The sequence below is a fragment of the Podarcis pityusensis genome (genome assembly GCF_964106645.2).
Source record: "Podarcis pityusensis genome assembly, chromosome: 15".
Classification (NCBI taxonomy): Eukaryota; Metazoa; Chordata; class Lepidosauria; order Squamata; family Lacertidae; genus Podarcis; species Podarcis pityusensis.
In genome coordinates this window covers 35,629,478-35,656,713 of record NC_138040.1, presented here as the reverse complement: position 1 = coordinate 35,656,713, position 27,236 = coordinate 35,629,478, and the positions used below count along the sequence as shown (strand labels likewise).

The window sequence follows — 27,236 nt, the reverse complement described above, 5'->3', positions numbered from 1 at the left end:
GTTCTGACACAAGAACAATATTTGGTTTCCCCATGCAATTCCCACCCACCCCTTTTACGAAAGAGCTTATGCTGTGAACCAACAATGTAGATTTTAAAAACCAGCAAGTGCCAAACACAGGAATTAGATCTGGGTAATAAGGTATGACCAAACTGCGGGAGGCAGTGGAAGACAGGAGTGCATGGCGTGCTCTGGTCCATGGGGTCACGAAGAGTCGGACATGACTAAACAAACAACAACAATAAGGTAGGGGAATTACCCAGATCTCTCTCCTGAGGACAGAACTACACTTGATTCAGGTTGCCATCAATATGAAAGCAAAATTTCAAGTACTCCCTGACCTCTGTATCGTGTTTCAGCTGGAGTTGGGGGGACAATCTCTTGACAGTGAACCTAATTAGGCCCGCCATGCCTCCCCATTTGGTCCGCCAGGCATAATAAAGATAACAGGCATTCCACTGGCCCTTCTTTATTGCCTATGTGAAGGCATCATACCTCACATCATAAATGGTGTCTAGTACGGGGCAAGTAAAGCTGGACCAAAAAAGGGGGTGGAGCACCCAGCTGATCAGCACTGGGTGCAGTTATTTGCAAGGCACTTTGAAGCCCTGGCTGTCAGCTGATCACTGGAGCCCTAAAGTACAGTTCAGAACTCCCTTTCCAAGCAACAACAATCAGCTGGTGGTACTTGAAGAATACCTGCACAGCCAAAGTCCCAACAGTTCACTGGGATTGGCCCAGGAAGCTGGAGGAAGTAGCTCGGATTCAAAGCACTTCCTTCACTGCTTTCTCAGAAGAGATGAAAAAATGCTCAATTTAAAAACTTGGTGCGTGTTTTTTTTTTGTTTGTTTTTCTTTTCCCAGGGGAGCAATTTATATTCAAAGCACTGGAGGAAGTGCTTTGAATATAAACAGCTTTCTCTACAAAGGAGGAAATGTTCCAATTATAGGAGCATTTTGCCCTCTGCAGATACTTCAAAGGGGTTCCCTGTAACCAACAATCAGTCAATTATCTGTTACAGTGACCTTCAAGCTTTGACAAGTGTCAGTCACTTCATGCCATTATGAAGTCCCGTCAAAGTTTATTTGCAAGAGATGAGGAAGATAAGGAAATGCCAGAAGCAATTCCCAACCCAACCCCTAGTTTAGTCAGACTTGCCCCAGTTTTGTTTCCTTGCCCCCCTGGTGGGAGAGCAGCATGGGATACAGAGGACTAAACATGGCAGCAAGGAGTGAGAATTTGGCATATCATTTAAATGTTCAGTAGCAACCCTTTATCAAGCAGCATTCTAGCTCCGCCTACCAGCCTGCTTCCAAGTCTATGTAATCTTCTACTGACAGAGGAAGCAGAAGTGTCTGGTGGGAATTGATTGCTTTGCAATTGGTCTGATGCAGGAAGAAAAATGACATAACGTGTACAGTCTTTGAGCCCTTTAGATCAGCTGTAGAAGCCCTTTCTTGTGTCTTGCCGCCGTCTGAAATCTTGCTGGTGGTAACAGGGAAGAGGGCCTTGGTTACGGGGATCTCCCTGCTCCAAGAAAACCATCCATGCCTATTGCCACTGGCCTTATGCCATCATCTTGCAGCATTTTAGACAGGACATTAGTCTGTCCTTTGTTTGGCTTTTGTCTCCTCTTGGCTTCATGATGATTTTGCTGGTCTGTGAGCTTCTGTTGTCTTAGGTTTAAGATGGTTCCTCTGTTTCAGTTTGTGTTTAGCTGTTTTTGGTTAGTTGCTTACTTTAAGGTCAGAGGCGGAATAGAAATTTCAAAACACATAAAGGGCTGGATTCAGCTAATGAGTCCCATCAGTGGAAGCCCTGTGCCAGAACCTCTGCTTGCTCTACGGGCTTTACCCCTGTCCTCCCCTCGTTTCCCCTGGAAAGGGCTGGGGGGGGGAGTATTAGGAGAACCCCCTGGAACAGCGTGCCTGGGGAGGAGATGCAGAATTGTTCTGTCTGGCAAGCTGAATTGCTTTCTGTTACAAAACTCCTCCCAGAATAGTTTCTCACTAGATACTAAGTTGATCATCATTAAGGAGTTTTTCTTTAATGTCGAAAACGCTTGTCAAGTTGCTATGCAAAATCTCCACTTGGATTAGTTGGTGTATCTTTTTATAGACAACTTTCTGGCTCTCAGTTGTATGATCTTCAGCTGAACACTCCTTAATTATTCCAGCAACTGATGCTGAAGTATTTTAATATTGGTAATAATAAGATACTTCTGGTCTGTGCTCCTGCACAGTAAACGTGAATAGTGGATGCTTAAATGTATTGCTGAGAGAGAATTTTGAAATTTGGTGGAAGCAAAACCTTTGTGAGGCCTGTGAAAAGCGTTGTTTGCAGAGTCCAGTTCATTCTCAAATCTTTGTTCCCATGGAGTGAGCTATTCAGGAGAGTCCTACACAGAACCCTAAAACTGATACATAATCATGCTGCTTTTCTACTTTTTGGTTCTGGGAGCTGGGCCTTTAACTCTTTTATTTCCTGCTTCATTTTACTTTTAATTTTAAATATGTGGTGAAATGTGGTGACAATGTATTTTTGCAATACTTTTTTTGTCTTTAACATCCAAAAAAATGTGTGAATGTGGGTCTAAAATTCTTATTGATTCCTCCCCTGGATTTAATTACCAATTTTAACGGCAAGTATATTACCTGTGTTTACACCCTCCATGCTTTTTACGGTAACCTTTTTTGTTCTTGCTTACCTGTTCATCATTTTAATTGCCGCCCTTTTTTTTGTTCATACAAACCTCCTTCATGCTTATTTTGTGCTGCTTTCTTGTCCCTCCTCTCCTTCACCAAAACCTGGTTCCTGTGCTGCGGCTGTCTGCATTGAACGCCTCTTCCCACTCCTTTTTTGCCTTCTCCTACCCATGAAAATTCTGCAGGGTTTTATGGCCTGGACGAATCGGACCTCGACAAGGTTTTTCACTTGCCCACTACCACTTTCATTGGAGGAAAAGAATCTGCTCTCCCTCTTCGGGAAATCATCCGCCGTTTAGAGGTAAGAGACCTGCACAGGATGCAGGAGCCTTGGAGAGTCAGCACTGTTTGGATGTTGTCACTTTTCTTCCCTCCCTACCCCAGTGTATACATAACAAGGCATGGTACAGGCTTTAGAATTGTGTCTTTCCTCTGTTCCTTTCATAAGCTATAAAAGCACTGCTCCCCACCAAGCCATGCTGAATTCAGCACACAATCTTCACTCCCTCTTCTACATGCTGAGAGTGGATAAAAAATTAGCAAGAGATCAACTCCCCAACTCACTGTGCATAGAGTTCGCAAGGTGGAGTGATGTCCAAACAGCGCTCTAATCAGAAACAAAGCAATTTATCCCAAATAATTACCCTCTGTAATAGTTACAGTTGGTCGGTCTGCTTTTTAACATGGTGCTAACTTTGTAGTCCAGAAGGTAATCTTCACACTGGGCAAAAGATTCCTGCATTGCAGGGAGTTGAACTAGATGACTCTCGTGGTCCCTTCCAACTCTACAACTCTATGATTCCATGCCAGAAAAAGTATCCCATTACACACTCGTGTGACAAAATAAACACTGGCACCTTATTTCCCAAGTGACGTCATGCCTACATTTCCAGTTGGTATTAGCTTTGTGTAGGAAAGAGAGCCACTGTGGAGTAATGATTAGATTAGTGGACAAGGTCCTGGAAGACCAAGGTTTGAATCCCTGCTCAGTCACGAAGCTCACTGAGTGATGTTGGGCCAGTCACAGTCTTGGCAAAGTGACCTCATACGATTGCTTTTGAGGTGGGTGGAATAGAGAGGAGCAGTACCATTATGCCACACTGAACTCCTTGGAAGAGAGGTGAGATATAAATGAAATAATTAAATAAACAAACCTACTGTTTGAATCTTCTGCCTTAACACCGGTACTGATCTGTACTACTCCCTAGTGGCAGCTGGTAAACGTGAGTTCTCAAAACAATTTAGAAGCAATAATAGAATCCTAGAATTGAGGACCATCTGGTCCAACCCCCTGCAGAGCAGAAATTCTACCATTGGCCATTACGAGTGAAGAAGCGAGTGTTTGCATGAAAGATAGCAAGCTGGTCCTGTAGGCAATTTGCGGCAGACCCCTTCATAGGTGGTCAAATAGCTGCCTGTGGTGTTTCCGTTGCTGATGTGCTGCTTCGGAAATTGCAAGAGGGAGCTGCCTCTTGTTGGAATATTGTGGAAGCCCATGTTGATACCTTTCTACACTGTAGTCTGAAATGTAAAGTACATTTTTTAAGTCTGTATGAATTCTCCTTAGAGATGTTAGCATTGTGTGTGAGGATTTGGGCAGATAAGACGCTGTGGCAAATAACCTGTCCCCAGAGAAACTATATTAGGGTAATATACTGCAGAGGGATAAGGTATTTGACCCTGGTGCTCTGGCAGCTTCAAAAAGGCAGTGAAATAGAAGATAAAATGTGGTTATCCAATGGGGAAAATGTGAGAACACCAGTCCTTCTGGATGTTGCAACTACAAAAACTACTGTGCTCTGTAAACTATGAACATATTAAAGCTTAAAATTTTAATGGTCATTCTTGATGGAAGAGCATTTCTTACGCCTGTTTTCTGGCAGTCATACAGATTTTTTTTCCTTGCCAGTGTGGGTGCCTCTTGCTCAGCACAGCAAACGAACAGCTGCTGCTGACTCTTGAAAGGGGAAGAGATGGGAAGGAGAAGAAAAACCTCAAGGACAGGAGCACTCCTTTCCTGTCTCTGTCTTCTGTAACTGTGTTGTGCAGAATAAAGGCAACCACTCAGCTTCCTCACCCGCAGTGGTTTTTCTTGTCCATCTTAACTTCTCAAAATGTATCTCCTTTTATTCTGGGTTTCAGGGTTATCTTTCCACTCAGTAAGCAGGTTATAATTTGCATACTTCATAAGGCAACACCACTTCCTAGTGAAGAAAATGCAACCTTGGTGTCCTCTGCCTACATTAGTTCTGTGTCATGACTATGCCTAAAAATAATTTCCAACAAGGCTGTGCAAAGGTCAGTCTTGCCAACACTTGCCAGACATTCCTTTGCTCTTCTGCTTGCATCTCCTGCCAGTTCCCTGCATTGGTATTAAAATTTGAACATAACCGATTTAAAAAGTAGCTAGTTACAGTCACTTATGTTATGTCTTTCCTTTCTGAGTTTCAAACATCTACCTTCAGGGAGCATTTTAGCACTTCATCTGTGCATTGCAAAGGATTCTGGGTCACATTTTAAGGTACATAGGTTACTGGCCAGCCCTCTTTAGTCTTACTGTTGCTGCATGTGAATGTAAACTACATTCCTCTGCAGCTACACATTTCAAAGACAGATTATTAGTGGTAATCAAGCTGTTGTTTTCAAGGAAGTTTGTCTGCCATAATCATCTTATTGAGGAGCCCTTGATAAGTTTCCAAGTTTTGAAAAATACTAGCTTATTTGAAGACCTTAGATGTTCAACTTCTGTTTTTCCAGTCCCAGATTTGAATGAAACTGCACAGACTTCATGTGCCTGATTCAGGAAAGTATATCTCATTCAAATTAATGAAACTGGCAAGTTCCAGAGCCCGTGGGGTGCAGTATATAAGATTTGGATTGTCAAGACCTCAGCTCAGATCCTAAGTCATCACTGGACAGTCTTCTGCCCCTCTCTTGGTGTGGTGTACCTTACTGAATGGTTATGATGGTAAAATGGAACTGCCCATTATGCACTGCCCCAAGTTCTTTAGAAGAAAAGAAGGATAAATAAATAAATAAAACATAATTATTTGATGATATATAGTTGTTCAAAAAGCACTTCTTTAATCTGTGCTGTGAGATGGTCAACTCTTTTGCTTTATTTTGTGTTGAAACTTTTTTGTGTTTAATAGATGGCCTATTGCCAACACATTGGTGTAGAGTTCATGTTCATTAATGATCTGGAGCAGTGCCAATGGATAAGGCAGAAATTTGAAACTCCTGGTGTCATGCAGTTCACTAACGAGGAGAAGCGCACCCTGCTGGCTAGACTAGTCCGGTCGACCAGGTACTTGCATTTCTTCAACTTCCCTGAATTGTGGGGTTTTGTTTTGGGGTTTTTTTTGTGTGTGTGTTTGTGTGTTTGGGGCGAGTCTGTTAGGCCCCTCAGGGCTCAAGTTTCATGGCAGTGGACAAGCGGCCTACAAGCATAGATTCACAGCCCAGAAGGACCAAATGGTTCAAGAGTTGATTGACATTCTCAGCAAACTGAGATGCACACATATGGTTCTAACCCAGTGTTTTTCAACCAGTGTGCTGTGGCACCCTGGGGTGCCTTGAATGATGGTCAGGGGTGCCGTGGGTCAACACTGTCCCTCTTTCCTTTCCTTTCCTTTCCTTTCCTTTCCTTTCCTTTCCTTTCCTTTCCTTTCCTTTCCTCCCCTTTCCTCCTTCCTCTTGCCTCTCTGCCTCCCCAAGGCTTGCACAGCTGTTTGTTGCAGCAGCCCTGGCTACAAGCTCCCCAGGTGAATGGTGCCTCTGGGGCTGGTCAGGGGGCGTGCTGGTTGCCAGGAGCTGAGGCGGCAAGCAAGTGGGTAAGCAAGCAAGTGGGTGAGGGAACCCACCCAGCCAGTCCGCCAGCCCTTGCTGTTGGGAATGGACAGACAAGTCCCTGGGCCCTGTGGGGCAGTGTGAGAAGACACCACTCATTGGGGTGGAGCAGCTCAGAGACCAGTGGCAGTGGCTGCCCAGAAGACTCCCAAGGAGAGGAGCGGAGAGGATTTATCAGAGTTGTTCCACCTGGCCTTTGGCTTGGAGCCAATTTGATTCCCTCCCTCTCTTTCTTTTTTCTTTTCCTTCTCCTCCTGCGATGAGGCTACATTTTAATATTTTAATGTTTCAATATTTTAATGTTGTATTTTAATTTTGTTTTTAAGTTGTAATCATTCAACTTGTTTTTATTATTGCTTGTTAGCTGCCCTGAGCCCAGCCTTGGCTGGGGAGGGCAGGGTATAAATAAAAATTATTACTATTATTATTATTATCATCATCATCTCCTGCAATGCAGTTTAAGTGAGGTTTTTGTTTTTTAAGCTAAGCTTTCTCTCTGGCATGTACATGTTCCTTGACTATATTTTTCCAGCTAAAGCTGCAGTCAGGAGTGGTGTTATCCTCTCCATCCTACCGCAGTTATACAGGATGTATTTTTTTGTGCTAATGGCACTGAATGTAGGCCATCATTAGTATGGCATGAAGGGAAAAGTCTGCTCTTCATTTAGGAAAGACCTTGGATGTTGGCTCTTCTCACTTTTCTCTGCTTACTCACATCCTTGACCTAGTTTTACATTGAGAATAACTGTATGTAACCTCAGATCACACACGTTCTGAACCACCCTGAGATCTACAGGTATAGGGCAGTATACAAATTTAATAAATAATAGTAATGTGTATGTATGTCATAATCTAGTTGCATGGCTTCTTCTGCTATCTCTCTAGAGATGACTTGCAAAACTATTCTCCAGAATCTTTATCATTTCCCCTTCATCTTCCCGCCCCACTGCCACCTCCTGTTTCTGAGTGACACAACAAGATATATGAGAGATCTGGAAAGATATGACCATGATTTAGCACTGGTTTTAACTCTTCCCTTTCTTTTGAATAATGCAATTCATTATATTGCTATTTCCTCTACAGCTCTTGAGTAATGCTTATTATGCCTGTAAGTTTAATGCAATTGAAGTTCTTCAGCCATTAACTACTACCGATGTTCCAACTCCTGTTTGTGTCCACATCCGCAATGCTTTAGATTGAGGAGGAGGAGGGAGTTATAGGAAAGTTCTCCACATGCATCTTTCACCTCTGTTGTCTCTGATGTCCAGCTTGTGAGGGAAAACAGTGGGAAGGGTTAACTGCCAGAACATCCCATGCAGAGCCAGTGGGTCATGGTGCAGAGATAAATTCCTGTCAGAATCACTTCCTTCTTGGAGCTTTTGAGTCATTCTAGTTGGTTGTGTGGCAATTCTTGTCGGACAAATGACGTATATCTTCTGTTTTCCAGATTTGAAGAGTTCCTGCATAGGAAATGGTCATCTGAGAAGCGATTTGGTTTGGAAGGCTGTGAGGTGCTGATCCCCGCCTTAAAGACAATAATTGACAAGTCTAGCCAAAAAGGAGTGGATTATGTCATCATGGGGATGCCTCATAGGTACTTCATCCTCACAGAAAGCTGATTATCGGAAGAGAGTTCTAAGAGTGCTGAAGATACACTGGCTAGAAAGTTGTACTTTAATTTGAGAGGCCTGAACTGATACCTCATCCCTGCCATGGCCTTATTTAATTTTATTTATATGTTGGGCAAGTCTTTCTTCTCTCAGCTCGGTGTCCCACTTTTAAAATGACTGGTATTTTTATATCTGACAGACGTGTTGTGAAGACAGACACAGAACTTGTGAAGTGTAGTGCAGTCCTCAGCCATGAAATTCACCTGGTGGCCTAGGGCTGATCATGACCTCACAGGGTAGTTGTGAAGATGGAACAGGGAGGGATAGAAGCTTGTGTGTCCCTTTGAGGTCCCTGTAGGAAAAGTGAGATATGACTTTAACAATGAATGAATGAATGAATAAAAGTGTCACATGAACTGTAACTAGTAGTGGTAGATGTTTTTATAAACAAGAAATGTTACAATCTTTTTTTTTTACTTTAAGGGAAGGTGTGTCAGAATGAGTCAAAGAATCTTGTTTCCAAGACAAGTCTGCACAGTTTCTTGCTAAATGTGGTTTTGGTTTTCCAGAGGGCGTCTGAATGTGCTTGCCAACGTTATCAGGAAGGAGTTGGAGCAGATATTCTGCCAATTTGATTCTAAGCTGGAAGCTGCCGATGAGGTGAGTTACTCCTTAATTTGTGTTTGAATTGTCTCCTCCTACTTCACTCCACGGGGAGATAATGATTAGTTAGCTTTGAAAGTAGAAGCAACAGCACTGTACCCGTTTCCCCTCCAAACATCCTCTCTTAGGAAGGATCTAGACACATAAAAAAGTGTTACAGGAAAACGAGTTCTAAATCTCATAATGGAAAATCACATTGCCAAAGGACCAAACTCTACAGCGCCATCTGGTGTTGCATGTCTATAACACAGTTATAACAATATAATCGCCGGAATGTAGCTGAGTCATGTGGGATTTTAAAAGCTTGCCTTCCAGTATTTTTGTCACTTGTTCAGTGAGGCCAGCTTGGCTACAGCTTTTCTACAGTGTTAAAGTTATATGCAACTTTTTTACACAGCACAGAATGTCATTTCCGTTGTGACTGAATGTACCAAGCACTTCTCAGGTAACCTAGGATAATACCAAATGTAACCATGGTACATGATTATTGATTCCTAGCAGCCACTCGTACAGGTATCTGCATATAAGGTAATAGTGCTGAAATCTCATTCTGGATAGATTCCTTCTTGATAGTTGCAAAAGCTCATCAATTTGAACAGAGGTGAAGAAAGAAAGAAAGAAAGAAAGAAAGAAAGAAAGAAAGAAAGAAAGTCTAATCAGCACCATTCATTCCCTGTTCTGTGTTTGAGTTCTGGCCGTCTCTATGATAGATCTGAATGAGCACTCCGTGCACCTTGAACTTCCAGTTCATTCCCTCCTAAAGAACTCAAACCACAAACATTTTGCAACCAAACATGAGGCTCTGAAAACTGACAGCATCAAAGGCCCAGGCTACTTAATCTGTTTTACACTCTCTCTCCTCAGGGCTCAGGGGATGTAAAGTATCATTTGGGAATGTACCATCGGAGGATTAATCGTGTCACTGACCGAACCATCACCCTTTCACTGGTTGCAAATCCATCTCACTTGGAGGCTTCTAATCCTGTAGTTCAGGGCAAGACAAAGGCAGAACAGTTTTATTGTGGGGACACTGAAGGGAAGAAAGTAAGTTGGTCCTTTTCAGTTGTACGTGTATGGGTGGACAAAATGGAAAAACTTTTATTTGGTGGCCAAATAGTTACAGCTATCAAACACTGCTTATTGTACCTGCTTCCTTCTCTAGCCAGTTATGTCTCCTCAAAGAGCATCACTACAGTCTGCATTCAGTTCTGGGCACTTACTGCTTCAAGATTATTGACAAGCCTTTTGTTTGTGTTTTGGTTCTCAAAGGTGATGTCTATTCTTTTGCATGGAGATGCCGCCTTTGCTGGGCAAGGTATAGTTTATGAGACTTTCCACCTGAGTGACCTGCCTTCCTATACCACACATGGGACTGTTCACGTGGTAGTGAACAACCAGGTAAAATATGGATTTCATTATAATGTCAGCTTCCCTAACTCTTTTTTCCACTTCAAAATCTACCAAGAAGAGTACCAGTGTGATCTTTTGAACTTGGTTGTGTGCATTTTTAGTAGAAGCTGGGTGATGCTGTTATGTACTAAACTGAATCAGATTTCTCTTCCTTCCAAAATGTATGGGAAAACATCTTGAAAGGCCATGCCCGCTTCACAGATTGCTCCTGGCTGAGCTATAACAGTTCACAACCAACGCACTGGCTTTTCATAATTGAGCTAATTCATTGAGAAAATGGTTTGGCTCGTCTTATTCATGCTAGCTTTCCTGGATCTTGGCAGAACTGAGTGTAGAAGACTTTCTGATCTCCTGGCAGTCTTGATGAAATGCATCTACTTTTGTCTCACCTGTGGAAACTCTTTGAAAACTAAAACTCTTCAAAAAGAGACTAGTTAGTTTTTCTCTTGTTCCTTTCCTCAAATTTGTCAAATGAACATTTGAAATTGAAGTCCAGGATATAGCTAAGCTTTTCTGTTAAGCAGCAAGAATTCACTGCTTCTTTCTTTACCATTAACCTTAAAATAAAAGCAGCTAAATTATTGCACAGTTGAGATTATATAAAAATTGAAGCAAATACATCAGTACTTCAGCCTTGCCTAATGAAGACCATTTTTTAGTGGTTAGACGAGACAACTAGGAGTGACTTAAATAAGAATGAACTAGATTTTATCTTGGACTTCCTAAGGTATCTTAATGCTAATGATTCCAAAACTTGCTAGTAGATAGGGTCTTCCAGTAAAATGATCTTGTTCCACTGTTAACGAGGAAGGTCATCGCTGACCAGTTTGGTTTTTGAGGGGAGGGAAGCCTTTTCTGAATAGAGACACATAGGAATTCAACAGTTAGCAGCCACGAGAAGTGAGACAGTAGGCATGAAAAATGGGGGGACTACTATCTAAGATGCTCCTCCCACAGTTATCTTCAGCAACTGAGATCCCGCCCCCCAGTTTCTCAGTGTTCTGCCAGACCCTTACAGATTTGCTTGAAGTAGCCTTCATTGTACACAAAGAAAACAAATGCTGATTACAACTTTTTGAAGGAGGGGACGGGGCCCAAGAATGGAAAAAAACCATGGTGTGCAAACATTCATTCTATTTTATTTATATGCCGCTTTTCACTCACAGGAGTCAAAAAGCGGCTTACATACAATAAATAATATAGTAGAACATCACAGTTGCAACAAATTATATAAAACAGTTGACAAATCAACAGTAAAAAAAACCCCACCTATAAAGCACTCTTCACAATTACTTAAACTGCTTCTATTATCTTCTACAGATTGGATTCACTACTGACCCTCGAATGGCTCGTTCTTCTCCATACCCAACAGATGTGGCCCGGGTGGTTAATGCACCCATTTTTCATGTCAATGCTGATGACCCAGAGGCTGTGGTGTATGTATGCAATGTGGCAGCTGAATGGCGGAGTACTTTCCACAAAGATGTAGTGGTGGATCTGGTAAGTGCTGCCTCCTGTTTTGGGGGATACCTGTGTGATCTGCGGGTATGATAATATGTTTGAGAAGGAACATAAATATATTGTAGTAAACATGCTAAAACTTAAACCCATATGCCTTTGTTTGTGTGATTAACATTTCCCTTTTTCATTCAAGTAAGCCGGTATTTAGATTACACTGAAACTTGCTAAAATGTCATCACAATTAGTCCCTCTGAAATTTTCTTTGCATCAGATATCTCCAAATATCTGCTTGGAACTTCCTTTAGTTTTTGAAGATATAATGAGGTTTCTGTTTTTCTCTCCAAATGTGCTAGGTATGCTACAGGCGCAATGGGCACAATGAAATGGATGAGCCAATGTTCACCCAGCCATTGATGTACAAGCAGATCCGAAAGCAGAAGCCAGTGCTACAGAAATATGCTGAGACTCTAGTTTCACAAGGAGTGGTAAATCAGCCAGAGTATGAGGTACACTCATCTATGTCTTCACAGTCAATCTGGAGCTACTGACCCATTTTAACCTCTTAGAGATGTTGTATAATCTTACTTTAATGACTAAGCGGAAGGAAGCTCAACTGAGGTCAAAGAAGTGCAAACTAAAATTTACTTTAGCATATATGGCAAGATCATCTGTCACCATCTCAAGCTGAATACAGAAGGTTGTAACAGCGTTTTAAAAAAAGAACTAGGAAAAGAATCTAGTATAAATGAAATATAAAGAAGTTGAAGAAGCATTCTGATAAATGGGGAGGATGAAGCTCTGAACAAAATATCAGAGAGGTTTAAGTATGATGCGTGGTTACGCTTCAGAACAACAAAACTCTTTAAAAAATGCTGGTTCCATTTTGCTAATGCTATTGCCATTTCTTGGCCCAGAATTTCTCCTCCACTCTAGTCCTATAAATATTACACTAAAGCTTAGAACAGTTTTCTATCATCAGTCTAAAACCACTTTTATTGTGTCATGTCTAACAGTTAACTGTCGTGGAGAGGAGTTTCAGAGCCTGTTGTTATTCTGTAACTAATCAAAACAATACAGAATGACACATATTTAAGATAAGTTGTAATTATATTTCTTCATGTTGCCAGGTGATAGGCTTCCCTTTATTTGCAGACTAAAAATACAAGTTGGTGACTCAAATGGTGGTAAACAAGGGGAGTGGGGGAAAATCACTATCCACAGACCCACCAATATACCGTGCAGAAGGAGAGTTAGGATTTATTAGAAGCACACATACCCTGCATGATTAGAGGGGCCAGGATTGAAATACCCAATCTCCCCACCCCATCTAGCACTATTTAAGCTGTTATGGGTTCTGCACTCTTGGCAGATTCTGATGGGGTTAATTTGGATTGGAGCAAATAGTTTTCACTCTCACCCCACATGACACCTTTAAGATGCGAACGGGGCAGATCTGAAGATACCTGAAGATCTTGCAGATGGGGCAGAAACGTTAGATAATTCCATAACTCACCCCAACCCAAAATTATGCCTTACTTGTAGCAGATTGTGTGATTTTCTTTCAGCCTGCCACCCCATGGACAGATAACTTGTGTCTGTTCACCACCCTCATGCCACCCGAGTTCCATGGCACCATATGGACAATGTCTTCCAACTTCGGGGCCTATTCCTTTTTTAAAAAGGAGGTGTCTCTTGGGTATACATTTTCCCCCAGCTGTGTTATTTTCAACGTTGCCTTTTTATGACCATATTGATTGTAGTAGGACAATGCCCTTTTGTGTTGGAAGGAAATATAGTAAATAAGTCAACATCAGTCAACTGATGAGCAGCTTGAAATTCCATATCACATGGTTTTGCTGGTATTGTTTTCTGGTGGTCTTCCTTTTGTTCACTAGTTTTCATGCATTGGCATTTTCCTATAAAGGAAAAGCAGTATCTTAATATTTTTTAAGAATAAAATGAATAAATAATAATGGAACAGAATGCAGATATAATAGAATGCTTCCTGAACTCTTTTTACTTAGAATGAACTGATGCCAATTTTTCCGTTTAGGCTCACCCTTCTAACTCTTTCTTTGTGTTGGTTATGCATTTCAGGAGGAAATTTCCAAGTATGATAAGATCTGTGAAGAGGCCCTTGCCAGGTCCAAGGATGAGAAAATCCTTCACATCAAGCATTGGCTAGATTCTCCGTGGCCTGGTAGGCACTGGCTGCTTCCTAATACCTTTTGTTAAAAGGTAGTTCTGCTGCCAGGGGATTACACATGCAGCTCCTGGCACTAAAAAGAGAGATACTTTCCCCACGCTCCGAGTACTGAAATCCCGTATAAAAACTGTAGGAAGACGTGAGCATTACACACTTAGTAAACAAAATGCACAGACAGTAAAGAGAGGGGCACTTTATGAGCAAGTTTTGTCCTTTCTGCAGATGCTCTGGCAAGGAATATAGTGTTTAGCTCAGGATGGTTTCTTTGCCAAGTTTCTTCTTCTCAAAGGGAGAAAGGCAATGAAAGGGCCACTTTTACATAGTTTAGTCTTCGAGAAACTAGATCTTCCTCCACTATTCTATGAATGGGAGGCTCATCGCATTAAATGTGCTCTCCTTTACTTCCCCAGGTTTCTTCACTCTGGATGGCCAGCCCAGAAGCATGACTTGCCCTTCCACTGGTCTGAATGAAGAAGATTTGGCCCATATAGGAAAGGTGGCCAGCTCAGTGCCTGTTGAAAACTTCACAATTCATGGTGGTATGACTTTCCACATTGATAGCCATTAATTCCTCAGGGTTCATCTTTAATGTAGTGAAGGCTGCATGAGAAAAGGCAACACTGGGTTTCTTTTTAATAATAATCCTTACCATTCCATTGCACTTTAGTTGGTATGGTGGACTCTTAGGTACACGGTGAGCCAGTCAGTGTGGGAATGCTGTGGATAAACCACCTACTCATGAAGGGGTTTCAGTGAAGTGACGTTCTTGTATGGGGAGACTCACATATAATCTGAGCACTCAGGAGCGGGGGACACTGTGGCACTTGTGCTCTTGCCCAGCACATACTGAGCATGCCTCACAGTGGGCTAAGTACTAGTCATGTCTTCAGGGGTCCGTGAGGACCATATGCTTACAACATCCTTTGCAAATTTCTTCAGTCACTTTCAGGTATATGTTCAGCAACTGATGAACGTTCATCGATTTCTGTTCTTCGTTTACTTTGAACGTTTAGGAATTCTCCATATATAATATGTCCCAGTCCACTATAGATTTGCTTTAGTGGAAGGAGATCTTGCTTCAAAACAGAACCCTTCAACTTGGCTCCTTCACCACTTTTTCTTTTGCACCTTTATATTATAATGTTTTTCATGTTTTCACCCCATGTTCTCTGGAGCAGCAGTATTTCAAGGTATTTTGGGTGCTGAGCTCAAGCACGAATGTGAACAGTGCTGTCGTAGAGTCATCCATAGAGTTAAGGCTGTACTCTGGAGTCAATCATTGTAGTTTCTTCAAGGCAGGCTGAAAACTTTTTCTTCTCTCTCTCTCTGCAGGTTTAAGCAGAATTCTAAAAACGCGTGGAGAATTGGTTAATAATAGAACTGTAGACTGGGCATTAGCAGAGTACATGGCATTCGGCTCTCTCCTTAAAGAGGGAATCCACATCCGACTGAGCGGACAGGATGTTGAGAGAGGGACATTCAGGTAAAGTGCCCCCATAAAAAAGAATGCAGTCCTAAGGGGTTACATTACATCTCAAAGTGTCATTGTACCTAGCAGCAGGTCACAATAATGAATTTGGTCTAAAGCTTTTCCAGCTGCAAATGAAACACCTTGACACAGAGCAATGTAAATCTATTAAATCTGTATAGTTAGGTGTACCTAATTCCGTGTTAGGATTGGACTGCATCTGTGCTTGCTTTAATGCCTCACCTGGTCACTCTAACCAGTTAAATTGCAGAGCTTTCATTTTTTCCTCTTCAGCCACCGACACCATGTCTTGCATGATCAAAATGTTGACAAGAGGACCTGTATCCCCATGAACCATCTGTGGCCAAACCAAGCTCCATATACAGTCTGCAATAGCTCCCTCTCGGAGTATGGAGTGCTAGGTAAGTACATCTCATGGCTCCTTACAGAAATCGAGGGTAAGTTAATTTGGTACTGTTTGAGTCTCCCACTCATAAGGTTCCAGAAAAGCATATTGTTTTTAATCTGTGTCGTTGCAGGATTTGAGCTGGGCTTTGCTATGGCCAGCCCCAACGCTTTAGTGGTGTGGGAAGCCCAGTTTGGTGACTTCCACAATACAGCTCAGTGTATTATTGATCAATTCATCTGCTCTGGACAGGCCAAATGGGTGAGACAAAATGGCATCGTACTGCTGCTGCCCCATGGCATGGAGGGCATGGTAAGAAAACATTATTGTTCCTAAACAGTCTTTTGCCTGTCTTAGATTTAGATTTTAGATAGACGTGGCCCATGCAATGGCCTCATAGAAAAAGCTCCTCTGAGAATAGGAAGGCAGTAGACCAGGCATCCCCAACCTGCGGCCCTCCAGATGTTTTGGCCTTCAACTCCCATGATCCCTAGCTAACAGGGCCAGTGGTCAGGGATGATGGGAATTGTAATCCAAAACATCTGGAGGGCTGAAGGTTGGGGATGCCTGCAGAAGACCCTGATAAGTATGTTGCAGGTTATGGAACAATTTAGCATAGCCTCTTCCATTGTAAGTTTATGCATGGCTAAAGATTAAGCATTAGTAGTAATAGAGCCTGGTGTTCTGAACGCCTCATAAAGTCTGAATCAGATAGTAAGCCAAAGCCTTTGGCTGCTCTATTCCTTTTGCAAAACAATGAAATTGGGACACAATCAGAACCTTAGGATTAAATTATGGAACAAAGTCTTATCCCCCCCCCTTAATATTGGCTACTGCTGGTGCCTAAACTGCTTCAGTCAGTATACAGTTTAGCCAATTAAGTTTTAATCCAAATCCTTGAAAGTCCTTGTGTTTTTGCAGGGCCCTGAGCACTCTTCCGCCAGACCAGAGAGGTTTCTGCAGATGTGCAACGACGATCCAGATGTCTTCCCGGTGAGTTAAGTCTGTGAGAGTACTTCCTGCTCCTTCCTTTTGTGCTTAAGCACACTCTAGTCCCTATTTCTTGAGTGTATCAAGAAGTGGTTCCGGAAAGGACTTCTTAATGTAACATGTGAAATGGCGGCCTTGTGTGTCTTGGTCCTCAGCCATGAATGAGGTTATGTCCTTGAAGCCTCTATGCGTCTCAGTTCTGTGTTACTCCTACCTGGGTATTAAAGGGCATACTTGTTCCTCCACTAGCAATCAAAGTATGTGATAGAAGAGTATTTTGTACAATTGATTTTATTATAGCCGTGTTTTGGCTGTTTGACTATTTGTTGATGCCTGCAGCATTTCCCAGCCACTAACTATGGCTCTTGTATTTTTTTCCCCCTGAAGAAACTAGATGACTTTGATGTGCGCCAGCTGTACGACTGCAATTGGATTGTAGTGAACTGCTCCACACCAGCAAACTTTTTCCATGTTGTGCGGAGGCAGATTCTTCTCCCCTTTCGGAAGCCGGTCAGTATGTAGAATGACTTCCTCACTTCAGAAGGAGCATGTGCTTTCTCCTCCCCCCAAGTCCAGCACACAAGTGGGATGATGAAATGACTTGGGAACCTGTAGAGCCTTTTTGTTCCCCTGGCATTCTCTTATCAATGCATCAAGGAAAGACAGAAGCCTTGCAGTATGAGAGAGCTGGAACCACTAGCCTGGAGCCAGAAATAAGTTAGAAGTGGTCCGGCAAGCCAACCAATCCTTGATGAATTCTGATTATCCAGAAAGTGTTTTTCCTTAGTATTTTTACGGCACCCAATTCCATGGGAGCTCTGTTTCTGATTTCTTAAATGAATGCCTTTGGACAGAGTGTATTATTTTGGTTCTCCTTCAAACTGCATAACTTTGCCGCTCTTCAGTGATAAATATTTGTGCAGCTCCTGCCCATTCATTACTTAGAAAGGCTTTCAAGAGTCATTGCTGATGGAAAAAGGCTAGTTTGGGTCAAATCCAGCTGTCACGCCAATAGAGTGAAGCTTCAGAGCCTTGCTGGATCAGACCAAAGATGGATCTATTTTATTTTTCATAAAACTGCATAAAAACCTTCTGTTTCCTGAGCTGTCCCAAGTGTTTTGCCGTCCCCAGAAGTTGATCTGCATGATCCGTTATGTTTTAGGATCTCCTGCAGTATCACAGTGAGTGCAAATTTGACACAGTTGTGCTCACTCACAAGACATCAACACTGGTATTTTATTTATTTTTTTGCAATAGTGTAAGGAACACTGAGGGACGCGGGTGGCGCTGTGGGTTAAACCACAGAGCCTAGGACTTGCCAATCAGAAGGTTGGCAGTTCGGATCCCCGCGACAGGGTGAGCTCCCATTGCTCGGTCCCTTCTCCTGCCAACCTAGCAGTTCAAAAGCACGTCAAAGTGCAAGTAGATAAATAGGTACCGCCCCGGCGGGAAGGTAAACGGCGTTTCCGTGCGCTGCTCTGGTTTGCCAGAAGCGGCTTAGTCATGCTGGCCACATGACCCGGAAGCTGTACGCCGGCTCCCTCGGCCAGCAAAGCGAGATGAGTGCCGCAACCCCAGAGTCGGCCACGACTGGACCTAATGGTCAGGGGTCCCTTTACCTTTAAAGAACACTAAATACTCAAAACACAATACCACTTCATTGGCACGCACAAAAGTAATACTAAGTGGGCAATTAAATCTTCTGTCAAATCAGCCTTCTGTGTATCCCATTTGTGTTGCTGTTCTCTGGGCCAGCAGTGGCAGATCTGGTGCCACTCCCATCATCCCTGCCCATGTTAGTTGGGGCTTTATGGGAGTTCAGAGTCTAGCAATGTCTGGAGGTTCACAGATTCTTCCCTAAGTCATTCTGTGTGTATGATTCAGTTCATTATGGCAAAACAATTATGACTCAATAAGGCAGAATTACAAGCATGAAAATGGATATTTTCCTGGTAATTATCATCATCTTGGTGTGTGTTAGACATGTCTGGATAGACAGTGCTCTCCTAGTAGACTTTGGGTCACATTGTTACTGCTTCAAAACATCTGTGTTTGACTGACTTCAGATTATTGGGCTTTTTTACTCCTGAATGTAAGTATAATAATTCAGTACTTAATTCAGGAAGTGTTTCCATCCCATATTGGCTATAACCCTGGAATCATTTTCTTTTCTTTACTGTCTTAGCTGATAGTCTTCACTCCAAAGTCCCTGTTGCGTCACCCTGAAGCTCGCTCCAGCTTTGATGACATGTTGCCAGGTACGGCAGGCTTGGGACTGGGTTCAGGGAGGAATTTCTTCCCTTGTATTTCACTGCCAGGCAGAAGATAATGTGACTTGGTAGTCAGGTGAGGAAACAGTAGCCTTGACTTGGGACAGCTGTGCCCTGCAGAAAAACCTGATCCTTTTTTTTGTGTGGCCACGAAAAACACATTTGCTGACTAGGTTTTAGCTGGATACCTGCTCCCACACTTCCCATCTCCTGTTCTCTTCATCTGGTAGGTAGAAATATAGCCAGACAGAGCAGATTCCTAGAAAGGTTGATTTGGGAGACCACTGTAGGCACTTGCTTAATCTCATTTCTAATTCAGCTTGCTAGGAGAATACAGGAGAACTTCACATTCAGCGCTTTAAATACTGCAGCAGTGTTCCACATTAATAGTTCAATAGCGCGGTTCTCTGGTTTATGCCCTGAGAGTGTCAAGACCCAGTCAAAGGGGCCTCTAACTCAGTCTTTAAATTTGTCATTCTCCAGGTTTCCAGTGCAGAGTAGCAGTTGCCTCCTGGCAATCAGGATTAGCAAAATACAACACAGTGCTGCATCAGTTGCTTAGTCTTTTTCCCCTAGAGGGTCATAATACCGCACAATGATGTTGATCTTTCTCAAGTCTTCTGCATGCTCAGGGACAGATTTCATTTTATTTATTAAATTTGTATACCACCCTTCATCCGTAGATTTCAGGACAGTTCACAGCATAATAATACAAGATCAAAATACGTAATCAAAACGAAAACAAAAAACCCCCACCTTTTCCCCACCCCAGATGTGATCACCATAAATAAAATCATGCTCTTGAAGCTACTATATAGCTATTGCTTGCCTCAGACCTGGGAGCTTTGGAACTCAGGTCTAAGGGAACCAGCTTGCTGGCTTTGCTGCTGCTATGGTACGCAGTGTCTTTCCAAGGCAGTGCCTTGCCTTGCTTCTGACTTGCTTCAAGTCCCTGTGAAGAGAACCATGCATAAGAACCAGTTCTCCACTGCTGTTTAACTCTAAAATAGGAACTCAAAAGTTCAAGATGGGCAGCTGGGAACCAAAATTTCCTTAAGCAGCATTTGCATAGCTTTCTTGGTTCTACAAGGGACGCGGGTGGCGCTGTGGGTTAAACCACAGAGCCTAGGACTTGTCAATCAGAAGGTCAGCAGTTTGAATCCCTGCAACAGGGTGAGCTCCCATTGCTCAGTCCCTGCTCCTGCCAACCTAGCAGTTCGAAAGCACGTCAAAGTGCAAGTAGATAAATAGGTACCACTCCAGCAGGAAGGTAAACGGTGTTTCCGTGCGCTGCTCTGGTTTGCCAGAAGCGGCTTAGTCATGCTGGCCACATAACCCGGAAGCTGTACGCCAGCTCCCTCGGCCAATAAAGCGAGATGAGCACTGCAACCCCAGAGTCGTCTGTGACTGGACCTAATGGTCAGAGGTCCCTTTACCTTGGTTCTACATTAATCATATTTATTTGGCTCAGTTTTGTCCATGTAAACACTGTGTCTAAATAAACGTTCTGTGTCTGACAGGGCTAATTGTTAACTGATCTATAACTAACCCTAAGCTTGTTCAACTGAAACAGCATTTTCTTTTCCTGTTTACCCCTGCCTCCTTTTTCTGTTTTCCCTGTGTTGAACTTTCAGATTGTAAGCTCTTTAGAGCAAGGGACCTATCCCCTTGTGGTCTGTAAAGCACCAGACTTGCTGATGGGACTATATAAATAAGGTTGTTATTTAAAAAACACTTCTCCTTTGCAGGGACTCATTTCCAGCGTGTCATCCCAGAAAACGGTCCTGCTGCACAGAATCCAGAGGGGGTGAAGCGAGTTCTCTTCTGCACTGGTAAAATCTACTATGAGCTCACCCGAGAGCGCAAGACTCGGGAGATGGAAGCAGACGTGGCGATCACAAGGGTGGAGCAGGTAGGGGGGTGCAGGAATTATTTCTGTTGCTTAAAATTGTCAATGTGAGTCTGTCGTGTGACCTTCTGAGGTCTGAAATGAAGTATTTTAGATTCTCTCTTTAAACTGAAAGGCATTTTAGGAGGAGGTATGGGCTGAATTTTAAATTGATACTCCCAAACTTCTTGGCTTGATAGCCTAGTCTAACCTTCCAAGCACTGCTCTGGAGGCAGTAAAACCCCTCCAGGGGACACATTTTAGTACTTCAGTTGAGCCCTACAGACTAAAGTTCTGAAGTGGAGCATTTATTGTTCAAGCATGCTGCAGACATATAACAAGGAGCTCATTCTAGAAACAGACTCTTAATGGTGTTGAGCAGCAATTTGCAGAATACTTAAGAGATTCAGGTCAGCTGAGTTTCCTATAGAGGACATCTCCATTAAGCCCTGGGGGTTTGTTCCCTCCCCACCTGATCTGTGAAAAAGGGCCGACGTAAATATTCTTGCAATCTGCCTTTAGTTTTAGGGGAAAGTGGTTTGTGCCCATGTCATACAGTTGTAGTTACATTTGCATTTGGCCTTAAGAGTGACCTCAAACTTCAAAAAGTATAATGTTGCTGGGATTAAGAAGTATATTTCTGGACTCCAAAAGCTTTTTACTAAAAGAAAAAGGCTGCATGCAACCTGTTTCTTACTACATGGAACTAACAAACGAAGACTGCTGTTTTCCCCACCACAGTTTGTCTGTTGCTCGGTGGTCACAGTCCTTGTGAACTATAAACTTTCTTTTGTTTGTAGCTGTCGCCATTCCCATTTGATCTCCTGCTGAAGGAATTCCATAAATACCCAAATGCAGACCTTGTTTGGTGTCAAGAAGAGCACAAAAACCAAGGATACTATGATTACGTGAAGCCCAGACTCCGCACAACCATCGACCGGGCAAAGCCAGTGTGGTAAGGACCGCCTTCTGACAGTCAGGTGCCAGATCAGTGGGTGGAGGCCAAGCTTCAGATATTTGCTCTGGAGGTAGATACAGTTGTGGCAGTCATTCCTTCCACTCATTCTTCTTGGATGGTAGGGGAGTGGAACGAAACGTCAAACTGAGCTAGCGAGTGACAGAGTGTCAGTTGGAAAATGACTATTGAAAGGCTGGGAGAGACCGAGGGAATGAGATGTGACAAAAAAATATTTATTTATTAAGTTTGTATACTCATCTTCTTTTGGAGATTGCAGGGTGGTTTGCAAAATAAAATTGCAAAACGAGAACACAAAACATGTAACGAAAACAGACAAGCAAGCAAACCAGTAAACCCATATAAAAGGTTACATACTGTTAAAGGCCAAAGGGCTGGTTATAATAGAGGAATGTTTGTTTACCTTCTTTCTTTCTTTTTTACAATTATTAATCTATCCCACTTTCCAAGGCAGCTTACAAGTTACATAAATTTGCATATTTTGAGAACACAAACACCGTTAACATATTAAAAAATCACCAAGATCCTTCCCACAGAACAGAGTAGTAGTTGGTGATAGATCACCTTGCAAGTGGTACCGCAGCTGGAGCAGGCTGGGAAAGAGTATGTAAAATTGGATAGATGTCATGAAAATTAGGACAGTTGTTTTAAGTTAGGAAATTGGTATACCGTGACCATCCTGTTTTGTTTGTTGTGGCACTTAAATGAATGTTTTAACTATCTCTACTCTGGTGTGGGTGGGTTCCAAGGTAAACGTCTCTCCCTCCACATGCCTGGTGTGGATGCTCTAAAGTAAGAATGCAGAAAGAGCAGCAAGTATTTTAAGGGAGGTCTGGACTCAACCATCTGGGAACAGGCCTTGTTTAGGGGACCCTGGGAATGTCACAGCACTGAGCTCCATATGTGGGCTTACATAACTGGACATAGTGCCGGGAACTGAAGGGTATTGCCCCAGTTGCTGGTTGTGGGGTACTCAAGCTGCACTGGGCACATAAATGACCCAAACCTAAGTTGGAGGACCTTTCTGACCCAGCAGGCCAAATTCCTTATCCCCCCCTCACCAGTTACATTGGGTAACTGAGAGCTGAACAATCCTGCCCACCTATCGGAATTTGCCTATGGTGGGGGGAGAAGGGGGAACACACTGGTGAAGCAGCATCGAGCAGGACTGAACCACGCCCATTAGTTACATCACTCCAGTGATGTCAGTTGATTGACAGGTGTGCATGAAAATTGGTCTGCAGGCTGGAGTTTCCCGTGGAAACCTTGTTTTAGCAAGAAAACTGGGGGAAGAGGGCAAAGAAGGTATGGGGCAACCACTGCCAAAGAACACAGAAAACAAAAAACCCGCACGTGACTTTGTGGTAGCTGACCCAGGGGCAGAAGAGCACAGGGCTGCAGGACCCAAAGTACATCCCCGGTCTTGAACTGCAGATGAGCAGTTAAAGGACACCAGCTACAAATTGCCATCTTTCTATTTCTCCTTTCCACATGCTAGGTATGCTGGACGTGAACCTGCTGCCGCACCAGCCACAGGCAACAAAAAGAACCACCTGACTGAGTTGCAGCGCTTTTTGGACACTGCCTTCAACCTCGACTCTTTCAAGGGCTTGTCTTAAATACTCTTGGACTGGTTTCCGCAGCGCACTGTGTGTGTTTCTCTGTCTGCTCACTTCCTTTCTATGTCCTTAACTATAGACCTTGTAAGCTAACTTAAGGCGCCTGTTATTAATCTCTTGTTTGCTCCTGAGGAACTGCCTCTTCAGTTACCCTGTCCAGAATGCTCGTGTTAGGTTTTATCTTCTGTGTGCTGTAGATCAAACTTCTGGAACAGTGGGTTATCACTCCAGCACAAGCCCGTGTCCTTTCTGAGAACCCTGGAACTAACCAGCCCCAGTCCCCAGAATGAGGGATTTAGAGGGACTGGTATTTGCCTCCCAAACAAATGTCTCTCTCTTGAGACTGGGATGACTCCAGATGATGCCCGAGTCATTGTCTCCAACCCAACAGTGGTTCAGGAGGCAGGCGTTGCTTTTAAATCACAAACACAAATGTGCCCACCTGGAAGGACGAGAGGAATGATGCCTTTTCATTCCCTTTTCCTCTCCAGAAGTGTTTGATCTGGCATAACTCTTCAATTGTGTAATGAGATTAGATTCCCTTTCCTTATGCACGACAACCCTAGTACTGAAAATCCTGGGCTAGCACCCTAAATCACTGCTGCTGTTTCTTGTGGTTTAGCAGCCTAGCATTACCCATGCTGAATACACGCACAGACAGCTCAAATTCAGGCACTCTTCTTCCAGGAGGGGTCCCTCCCCCTTTAATGAAGAAGTTATAACTCAGCCCAGGCACTAATCTGTTTGCGGGAGGGGTGTGCTCTTTTCAAAACTGCCACCATTTGTAGTCCTAATATCCCTTCCTGGGTAGGAACTTGGTATACAGTGGACACTAAATAGTCTTTTATACAGTCACCAAAGCCACTTCTCTTTCAGCCTCCAGGTTTGCTTAGCTTTCAGGTTCTGACCAAGAGAAAGCTACACTTGGGAATAAAAAAATACCCACAAACTAATGTTTTGTATAGGAAAATGTTGGGACTGATACTTAGATCACACTCTTGTCTGTAATACCACATGTAGAGCAAAATTTGAGTCTCTACTATTACTTGAGCAGAAGTTAATGTTTCCCCCCTCTTCATGGGCTATAGTCACATTGCACTTTTTTCCCCTGAGTTTCATGCAAATGGGAATCTACCTTTGCTGCACACCTCTTTCATAAATTACTTCCATAATGATTATTTCAGTCTTAACTTTTGAGTTTAGCAATGCTTTTAAAGAACTACTTGTGTATATAGAATTGGCGGATGAAATTTTTTTTTTTTAAAGAAAAGACCTATTTTCTGTCATTACAAAACTTTCGGATGAGGCCTGAGTTGCAACAACTTAGCATAATTGATATGTAGCCTGCTAGAAACATTTTTATGTTGGTGTCTCTGACCTCCACAGAGCTTTCTAGCAAGATATATACATTGGAACCTCAGGTTATGTTAACCTCGGGTAACGTAAACTTTGGGTTGCGAAAGCAGGAAACCTGGAAGTGTTTTGCCACATGCGCAGAAGTGGTCTACTGGCGTGTGTGCATGCGCAGAAGCAGTCTCTCCGGTTGCGAAAACTTCGGGATACGGCCGGACCTCCGGAACGGATCCCATTCACAACCGGAGGTACAACTTTACTTGTCCCAGGAGGCTCAAACATGGATCTAAACACCCAGTTTCCTTGTCGCTGGATAGATTCTTTCCCTGTGTTCTCCTAGCTCTGTACTTAGACTGTGTGAGCAGAGTTTAGGACGGCATGCACTTCTGCTATGAAGTAGCTTGTACCTACTTCTCATTGGCTTTCTCCTGAATTACACAGCTTCTCAAACACAGCCCTAATTTGGGAGCGGGGAGAGACACAGTGAAAGCAATTAAACATTATGGCTTTAAGAAAAGGGTTTTGAGGTAGTTCCAAGGATCTTTTTGGTGAACGTCCCTAACTTTATGTTGCTGTAGTCTTCTGCCTTTCTGGGGCCCCTCGGGTGTTGGAGCTTTCCTAGCCGTCGCCTGAGCAGGGCACCTCTCAGTAGGTAGTGTGCTAACAAGATAGCTCAAAATTGATCCCACGTGAGATTTCTTACTGCTTCCTCATCCGTGTGCACACTGGAATATACTGACTGATCTTAGGAACGCTTATAACTTCCGCCTGCAGTCCAGAGGCTCAAGCATGGCCACAGTCAACCCCCCTCTACTTTGTGGCCTTTGCAACAGGAATTGATGCCATTTCTTGGCTTGCTCTTTTTTTTAACCCATTGCTGATATCTGGCAACTGCTTTCAATCACAGTAATTACACAGTGGTCTGCCAGTGATAGAATGTACCTCAGTGCTTTGACTGTCCCTTTTTCCCCCCTCCGTGCGGTCATCACAATGTCATTTGGTGGCAATGGCAGCAATGACTTGATTGGCAAGGCTGTTGAAGAGAGAAATTCTGAACTAGGTTGAGCCTAACCTCTTGGCCAGAACACATAGCATGCGCCCACTTGTTGCACTTCCGCCTAAGCCTGTTTCTATTCTGTGTCAATCTCCTAAGCTTCTGAATGTGGTCTGTGTATGCTGCCATGCCATGTCATGTCAGAGCTTTCCCATCCCTCGGAGAAAAGAAAACCTTAACATCTTTGCTGTCTTTGACAGGAGATGTCCAGCTTTATATTCATCTGGCTGACCCCTGGGCATTACTGAGAGACATACAGCTTCCTCCTGTCCCCATCTATCTTCTCTGTGTGCTGCCAGCCATACCAAAAGAGTGTGCCATCTTGTGAATAAATACTTTTCTATAATCTAAGAATCTGTGCTGCTTCACTAGTGGGAACAGCACATTCCAAAAGTGATGCCCACTGTTTGGGGGTAGGCTGTCAACAAAAGGGTTTATGTGGGACTGCAATATTTGTTCTTTAGCTCTGCAGAGAGAGAGAGAAAAATCCTAGTGTCTAACCTTTGCCAAAGCCAGGGGCCAGTGGAGAGAGGGAGGTTGCCTGTTCAGGGCTAGCGCTACCCTAGGGCTCCCCTCAAACTCACAGCCTGACTTTTATTTATTTTGGTTTTAAAACAAAAACAAAAAATCAGACATGTCTGGCTTAAACAATAAAGCCTGATCTTCTTCCCAAAGTGTCTCCAGCTTGCTCAGTTGTCCGAGATTCATTCTTTCACCCAGTGCAAATGACACAGGCCCCTGTTGAGGGCAGGTGGGATGGAAACCAGGAAGGGCCAATTCCGTCTGCAGTTTTGCACATTCCTGTGAAAACGTATAAAATGACTTGAGCAAGAGTCATAATCTGTGCTTATCTGAAGCTGTTTATTACAGTTAGTGCTCAATGAGCACATCTTGACCCTGGTCTGAAGACCATCCATCCCCAAGTAGGCACACTAAAAGCTTAAACGTCATTTTGAATCGGTCCAACCTGCAAGTCCAGGTGGTCCAGCAAGGCAAGTATATCTCAAGGTAAGTACTGAATCGACAGCAGCAGCCACTACTGGGCTTCAGTGCAGCTGAATTATCCTGACATGTTCGGAGGAGTCAGTGCCAGCAATAGGATGCATGGAAAGTGACTTCTGAATTTTTCTCATTCACCTTTGGTTAACAAGCATCACAAAATATGCAGCAAAGTAAAGCATGGAAATATAGGCTGTTAGACCTTTAAAATATGTCCTTTAAAGTGAGCTCCAAAGTGTCTCTCTTACCCCAGCATATAAAAAAGACCACACATTTGGTAAGTTACAAAATAAGTTTCCTTACAAACT

The 27,236-nt window shown here is 43.1% G+C and overlaps 1 protein-coding gene across 4 annotated transcripts in view; it reads left to right on the top strand.

The window, feature by feature from the left end:
- The window catches only part of OGDH (oxoglutarate dehydrogenase), a 36,291-nt gene extending 9,688 nt beyond the window's left edge, over positions 1-26,603 (top strand). For all 4 annotated transcript variants that reach the window (XM_080982376.1, XM_080982378.1, XM_080982375.1 and 1 more), the window contains 19 exons: positions 2,892-3,007; positions 5,859-6,013; positions 8,003-8,149; positions 8,735-8,825; positions 9,693-9,872; positions 10,098-10,226; positions 11,559-11,738; positions 12,053-12,205; positions 13,797-13,899; positions 14,316-14,444; positions 15,238-15,388; positions 15,668-15,795; positions 15,913-16,091; positions 16,701-16,772; positions 17,157-17,279; positions 18,955-19,027; positions 20,788-20,951; positions 21,728-21,882; positions 23,402-26,603. In XM_080982376.1, the coding sequence (XP_080838502.1) occupies positions 5,859-6,013; positions 8,003-8,149; positions 8,735-8,825; positions 9,693-9,872; positions 10,098-10,226; positions 11,559-11,738; positions 12,053-12,205; positions 13,797-13,899; positions 14,316-14,444; positions 15,238-15,388; positions 15,668-15,795; positions 15,913-16,091; positions 16,701-16,772; positions 17,157-17,279; positions 18,955-19,027; positions 20,788-20,951; positions 21,728-21,882; positions 23,402-23,522 (2,433 nt within the window). In that variant the 5' untranslated portion in view covers positions 2,892-3,007 and the 3' untranslated portion in view covers positions 23,523-26,603. The remainder of the gene's footprint in view (positions 1-2,891; positions 3,008-5,858; positions 6,014-8,002; positions 8,150-8,734; positions 8,826-9,692; positions 9,873-10,097; positions 10,227-11,558; positions 11,739-12,052; positions 12,206-13,796; positions 13,900-14,315; positions 14,445-15,237; positions 15,389-15,667; positions 15,796-15,912; positions 16,092-16,700; positions 16,773-17,156; positions 17,280-18,954; positions 19,028-20,787; positions 20,952-21,727; positions 21,883-23,401) is intronic.
- Positions 26,604-27,236: the final 633 nt, after the last annotated feature.